General features: G+C 43.5%; 1 protein-coding gene across 1 annotated transcript; it reads right to left on the bottom strand.

Annotated features, from left to right (window-relative positions):
• Positions 1-213: 213 nt before the first annotated feature.
• Positions 214-1108, bottom strand: LOC147640544 (uncharacterized). Its single transcript, XM_086808355.1, has one exon. The coding sequence runs from the start codon at positions 1080-1082 to the stop codon at positions 408-410; it is 675 nt and encodes a 224-aa protein (XP_086664481.1). The 5' UTR covers positions 1083-1108; the 3' UTR covers positions 214-407.
• Positions 1109-7316: the final 6208 nt, after the last annotated feature.

The following is a 7316-nucleotide window of genomic DNA, read 5'->3' as shown; positions in this document are numbered from 1 at the left end:
CTTCAGCTAAAAAGCATATCTAAGCCGTAAGCATGCAGATCACATGCTCCCGTATTGTATTTGAGCACGATAGACAAAGAGAGTCATGTTTGACTAGAATTGTTTGTGCAAAGCGCAGAGAGAGAGAGAGAGAGAGAGAGAGAGAGAGAGAGAGAGAGAATTGCAGAATGTCACAAGCACTAGCACGGTCAGTTTTAAGGGTCATACATAGGATAGAGCGTGAGTTAGCTAAGGAAATGAAGGACCTAAAGCTTCAAAAGCCAATGCGTGTTTTTTTGAATATGAAGTAACCTGCAATCTGAAATTAATTATTATTATGTACAGTTGGATGCACATATGCCCAAATTACTAGTAGTTTCTTGGCATGGATTTCTTCAAAGACGAAGAGAGATTTTAAGATGGAATTATCAGGCTTCCGTCTGCCACAGGAAGGAAGCGTAACTGGCGAGGACGCTCGAGTCTGTCGGAGCCACCTGCAGAGCTCGGTCAAAGAGCTCCTCTGCTCGGGCCGCGTCAGCAAGGGCGTTCCACGCAAAAAGGGCGTACTCCTCCAACAGCACCGAGTTGCGGGGCTCCACCTGGAGCGCCAATTCGTAGTAGCGCTCCGCCCTGTCGGAGTCCGCCCAGAGGCCGGCTAGCAGCCGTCGGATGTGGCAGGGGAGGTTGCGGTCACCGCCGTCACGCTTTTCCGACAGGCCGAGTACGTCCTGCTCTTGAAAGGTAGCCAGAGGTAGCGTATCTAATGAGAACCAATCGTCGTAACTGCAGCAAACTTCGTCCTCGTCATAGACAGGGCGGCAGCCCCTGGCGTAGCATTCCACCGTGCCGGCAGCGGCCTGGGTTTCGAAAGCTACAGCGTGTAGGGGAAGAGGGCCGTCACGCCGCGCTAGCTGGACTAACTGGGCTCGTTGATGGTAATCATCACGGGTGGGTGAAGTGAATGATGGGCCAGCTTGGGGCTGTCCGCCCAAGATGAACGCCGGCGGCAGGGCTGTGGAGGAAATAGAGAAGCTAGTGTAGCGGCCGTGGGAGTGCTCCAGCTGAGCGTAGAATGTACCAGCGGGGGTTGCGGGAATGGCCATATTATTGTAGCAAGGAGGGCGGAATTGGACGGTGCGGGAGTGGGAGGTGTAGGGCGGGAGCAGTATTTATATATAGTTACGATTGGCCTCCGACTCCCCGGATAGGCGTTCACGTGGGAGGGCGTGGGCTTGCTCGCTGACCGATGATTCGGCGCCCCACTTGCCTCTTGTCAGAAGGTGCGCCACTGCGCCCGTTCCTGTCAAATGCCATCGCCCGCTTCAGATCATTCAAGCCATTGGGCTGAAAAGGCCCCACACAGATGATCTCCACATGGCACAAGCGAAAGACGAACGACTAACGAGCTGTCCACTTGGACCTCATGACGAGTCATGAGGGCCTAACTACCTTGGGAACCGACCTTGATTTTAGTCCTAACCGTGTACTGTGCGACATTGTGTGCCGTTGGATTGGACGTGGTTGAAACTTGAGTTTTATCCACTCTGACGATTTTTTTTCCATTTTTCTACGTTCACATTTGGCGGCTTAGATTTCTTTTAAAAAAGAGTATGTGAATGTTCAACTCTTGTATCAAATTGAAATGCATATTTTTGTCCTTTTTTGGGAACAGTAATTATATATACTAGTATGGGCCCAAGCGATGCTTCGGCATTGTTTGGAATGGTATATATATCGTGTTCAATTTATGTGTTTTTACACACACAAAGTGGTTGCAATGGTATGCACGTTCAAGAGCGCGAGTGTGAGTGAGAGAGACAAAGACAAAGAGAATGCTAATGATTTTAAGAATCACCGTGCATAGTTGGTAGTTCATCACTTTCACACAAAATCCTTTCCCAGGCGTGAACCCAAGCGTGTTAGCTTCTCCTCTGGAAATTTCAAAATTCTGGCTTCTCCTCCTACCACGTGTTAGCTTCTAAGCCACTTGGAACCTTCTCCTCCTACCACGTGTTAGCTTCTAAGCCACTTGGAACCTTCTTAATAGATGGAGTAGATGTTTATGTGTGTGTATATGTATATTGTGTATGTATATCTTTTATATGTGTGTATATAATAATAAACACATATATAGTCTATATGTGTGTGTATATGTATACTGTGTGTGTATATGTATACTGTGTGTGTATATCTTTTATATATGTGTATATGCATATGTGTGTGTATATAATAATAATATTTCTCATTGTCATGATCATAGCCATAGCCAAGCATTGCTTTTTCGTGAACCTCACCATGTATCCCTTTGTCTTTTTCCTCCCTCTGCTTTTGTTTTCTGTCGCTTTGTCCTCATCTGCCCCTCAAGATTCTAGTGCAATTCCTCTACCCCCTCCCTTTGCCGCAGCTTCTAAATCTTGCCGTAGAGCGGGGTGTCTGTCATGTACAACCTACAAAAAGAAGCAAGCAAGTGAGTTTGGTTATGGCCATTGAATGCAAATGGAAGAGATATGCTATGTCTATGTGAGAGGTTTGTGCCCCAACCGCCATAGCTATGGTGAAGTGCTGGCTATGGCTATATGCTGGTTCGGCACAAAAGCGAAGAGATAAGAAAGGTTCTTTGTTGGTGAGAAGAGAAAAAAACCTCGCTCTGCGTAGAGAGAGGTCAAGTTATTTCTTGGACCCAATGTAAGAGAAGCACTATACCTGGCTGTGAGCTAGCCAGGTCCAACCTTTGGCTGCTGCTTCTTCTTTTTCATTGAGTCTTTGGTAGAGCCGCAGCCTTGATTCAGATCCCCACGACGATCTCTTCCCCTTCCGCTCCCACGCCATTTCTTCTATCTAACACCTTGGTTAACACGACGATCTCTTCCCCTTTTGCTCCCATGCTAACATGCCCTTTGGATTCGAATTTAAATTTATTACCCTAAAAGCTCCACGTTCCACGATTTCTCAATTCTCTCTTCTCCTCGTCCCAAAGGTGTCGATGGCTAATATATAGCATAGATTAATATTAACAAAGATAACCCTTTACAAAAAGTTCTTTTTTGGCGAAAAAATAGTGTTATATATATATATATATATATATATATATATATATAATTCCAAAACAAATGTACATCTTCACATTTAGTCCGAGCTCCAAGTTCGTCCACAAACTCTACATGGAGCTCCATGTTAAGAAAACTACATATTAAGTTCCACCTTTCATCTTCCAACACAAAAATATCCCTTCTCTTAGATACATCAGATTTTAAGGCCAGCAGAATCTGCAACCATACAAAGATCCTCCAATTTACAATTAAGTAATTTACATATGATGTCCCACCTTTCATCTTCCCAAACAAAAGAAGATTGTCCCCGTGTAATGTGATATCCTAGCTACATACAAGCAATCATCATGGCTTCAGAAGTGCAGCCCTTGGGAGATTGCTTCTCTAAGATCTCTCCACTTGACCAAATCTTTACAATTGGTCTGGTTCTCGGGGGTTCTCAATAAAAGCCACAAAAGTGTAGACAGGCTGCTTCTCCTTCAAGACCCATCTTCTTGTCTTTGGCCCAAACTTAGGCTGCTTTACTCTCACATCACACCCTGAATATCCCTGCATGATGCCCACAATTAGGATGACCTAGTATGCACAAGAGTCCACCAGTCTGGAGAGCAAATCATCTAATCCCAGCCTGCAGGGCCTGAATTAATTGTACCACATCAACATCATTTAATTCATTAGCATAATATACTAACCAACACATATAAATGCATTTATACATTAGCCCTAGGACATCCACCCCCATACTAATCTCTTTCTAAAAAACTATATTGTTTCTAGAATTCCAGATATCCCACAAACAATAGAATCTAATAATGTTAAATACTAAATCTACAACTCTCCAGCAAACTGCCAGTCTAGGACCCAATCTCCCCAAAATCCCGACCCCTATGTTGTTTGAAACCCATTTCCCAATTCTACCCCATACCCCTCTAATAGCTGGACATTCCCAGAAGGCATGCCTCCCATCCTCGAGAGCAGTTCTACACCTAGGACGTGAAGTTTCTTTGTAATAGTGTAAGCCCCTATAGGTAGGGCCCACATGCACACCCTCCATAAGAATACCTGAGCTTTCACTAGATGCTTACTTCCCATATATTTTTCCACCTCTTCCTCCAGATACTAGCATTCCATCCTACCTTCCAGATTCTATTGCAATATTCTAGATTCACCTCACTCTTTCTTTATTCCAGGTATAAAACCTTAGCCACCCCTTTGTCTAGCTTAACTCCATTAGACCACACCCAATTATTTATCCCAGTAGAACTCCTCAAAAGCTGTAGAGACCCATTCTTTCTGCACTTTTGCCAACACCTATCCTACCAACTACGTCTCCCTTGGTAGTAATCTAAAGTCTTCTTCTAGCTGGTGGTCCAGCTCTTTCCTTCCCACACCAGTCCCAACAATCAGCCAGTCTTCTTAGACCCTTGGTGTTCAGTTTTTTTTTTGGCTAGATTCATGTCCAAAAACGCTAGGGGGGGTTAAATTTATGAGTCCACCATAGCCCCAAGCTAAACAAAGAATTGCATGTAGCTTTGGGGCAACCATCCCAAAACACCAGCCTCAGCACTTCCTTCCATCTACTACATAGAAAGTTACAAAATGGAGAACCTGTAGTTTTTAGAGGAGCATAGGATAGCGACTTGTCTTTCCAGTTTATTTAGCCCCAGCCATCTGCCTTTTATAAGGACATGAGAATCTTCCACTAATTCCTTTATCAGTTTGGCCCATGTCTCCTCCTAGTGTAGACACTTGGCAAGGTACAAAAGTTGCTCTGGCTATAGCATGGGTGGGTAGATGTAGGATAGCAATGCCTCCTTCACTCTTTGGCATACTCAGTTTGTCCCAGGCAAGCTAAGTTGCCACTCTCCTATTGCTACACCTATTTCTCCATAGAAAGTCCCTTACAGGAGCCATAATTCTCTTCCAAAATGACCCTTACCAAAGTTAAGCATTGGGCATAGGAACATGATGTAGGCATTTAGAACAACATTACATGGTTACCTTGTCATGAATTGGAACCCTAACCCCCTCCCATTTCTGCAACTTCTCGATGAATCTCTCTAGGGCCCAATCAGTTAGTTGTTTGTTTGTCACCTCCACCCCAAAAGGAATTCCTAGGTGTCTAATTATTTGACCTCTGTGATTACCTCACATCCCAATCTTTCTAGGTCGAAGTCATTGTCTAATGATCTTGGATTTATGAATGTTGCGTCTATACCTAGAAGCTTCAGCAAATTCCTATATAATGAATAGTGCATGCCTCAGATTATCATTCTCTTCTCTCAAGAAGAGCAATGAGTCATCCGCAAAAAAAATGAATTAGTAGTTGCTCACTACTTCTCAGCTTTGGTCCAGTCACCCTCCCTTATCCACAAGCATATTCAAGGGCCACAATGAGGGGGTGAGAGGCAATAGCAAATAGCAAGGGCACAAGAGGGCATCCCTGTCTCACAGACCTCCTGACCTCAAACCCTCCCACAAGTCTTCCATTCAAAAATAGTTTAGAGTGTCCCCCTCAAACCCTCCCACAAGTCTTCCATTCAAAAGTAGTTTAGAGTGTCCCCCCCAAGGGTGAGTGTATAAATATAAGAAGCCATCTTAAATACAACGCCCAGTTTCTCCATTACCCTTGCCACAAAATACCAATGGATCCTATCATATGCTTTCTTCAAATCAAGCTGAATCAGAATGCATTTTTGATCAGTCTTTTGAGCCACATCCCTCCCTAACATAGCAAAAAATATGTTATCATATATGGATCTACCCTTAATGAAACCATATTGTTTCCTAGACAAAATCTCTTGGAGAACATGAGAGATCCTCAAGCCAATGACTTTGGCTAGAATTTTGTAAATCACAGGTAGCAAAGTTATGGGTCTCCAATGGTTAAACCTATTGCATGCAGCCTATTTGGGGATGAGTTTCACCACTCCCTCTTGCAAATCTTGATCCAATGGTTAAACTTGTTGCATGCAGCCTATTTGGGGATAAGTTTGACCACTCCTCCTTCAAATTTTTATCTAGGATACCAATATTAAATTCCTCTCTACATAGGTTCCATACCAGTTCCCTATTTCCTTTAGCTTTTACTAGTCTGAATAAGTATCTATCGGGTTTTTTCCTGGTGTTGCACGTTCTTCATCAATTTCCCAACTTGTTTTTTCCTTTAAAGATCCCCTAGTTGTTCACTCCATCTTCTTCTTTCTTGCCTTCTCTCATTGGCTCTCAATTTCATAACCCTTCTGATAATGCCCTACATTTCATTGGTAAAGGATCCCCATGACCCTTCCTTTTGTTCCCTCTCCCTCTTAATCTACTAATGGCCTCTTTAGTGTAGGCAATAAACAAATCATCCTTGAGCACCAAATTGTTGACCCTCAATTTCCTTGTAGGAAATTGGTTCAGTTTCTCCTCCTCCCAGTGAGTCACATACCATTCCCACTTCAAGCGCATGTGGTCACATAAGGTAGTGCAAGAGTCAATTTCAACCTTCAGGGTGTGAGGAACCCATATAGCTTGTTGGCTAAAGAATACTCTATCAATTCTGGAGGAATATCCATAATATTGTAGACTGAAATAAGTGTGTGGCCAGGGTCAGCAGATCCCCAGTGCCCCATGCTCCACCGATCAACAAGCCCGCATTTTTTCCCTCAACTCTTCCCATTTCCTTTTTTCTTTACCCATCAGTATAGTGTTCCCCCCACACCTATCTTAATTCCTTTCAACCATGTTGAAATCCCCCATCACGATGCAAGGGCCATGAATATCCAAGTTGGAGATCCATTCCCACATTCCACACCTTTCTTTATAGTTGTGAGCTCCATACACATTCACCACCCATAGCCTCTCACCCCCAATATGGATCTCAACAACTACAAGGACCCTACTATTAGGATGATTTGCAACTATATATGGTTTAAGTTTTTTTTTAAAGAATGGTCATCACCCTGCTATAGCCAACCCCCCCCCCTCGACCCCACGATACAACACAACCTAATCCTTATAACTATCCCTCCTAACAGATTTAAGACCAAAAATGTTGTGCTCCTGAATAGCCAAAATAGAAAGACCCCACTCACTCTCTTACTAGTCCCCAAAAGGCAACATTCTTCCCTCCACATTCCAAGTACAACCTCTAACTTCCTCTCTATTATTCATATCAAGGCAGTTTTAGGAACCATATCTACCTCTTCATTACCTCCCTTGTCAAAGGTTCCTTTCTAAATACCTTTCTAGGCCATATAAATTTGCCAATTAAGTCTTTCTACAAAGGATTTCTCACTGTCT

The sequence above is a fragment of the Cibotium barometz genome, chromosome 2, assembly GCF_041138505.1.
Source record: "Cibotium barometz isolate CiBa-2024 chromosome 2, ASM4113850v1, whole genome shotgun sequence".
NCBI lineage: Eukaryota > Viridiplantae > Streptophyta > Polypodiopsida > Cyatheales > Cibotiaceae > Cibotium > Cibotium barometz.
The sequence above is the reverse complement of the archived record's forward strand: the minus strand, read 5'-3'. Positions and strand labels throughout refer to the sequence as shown.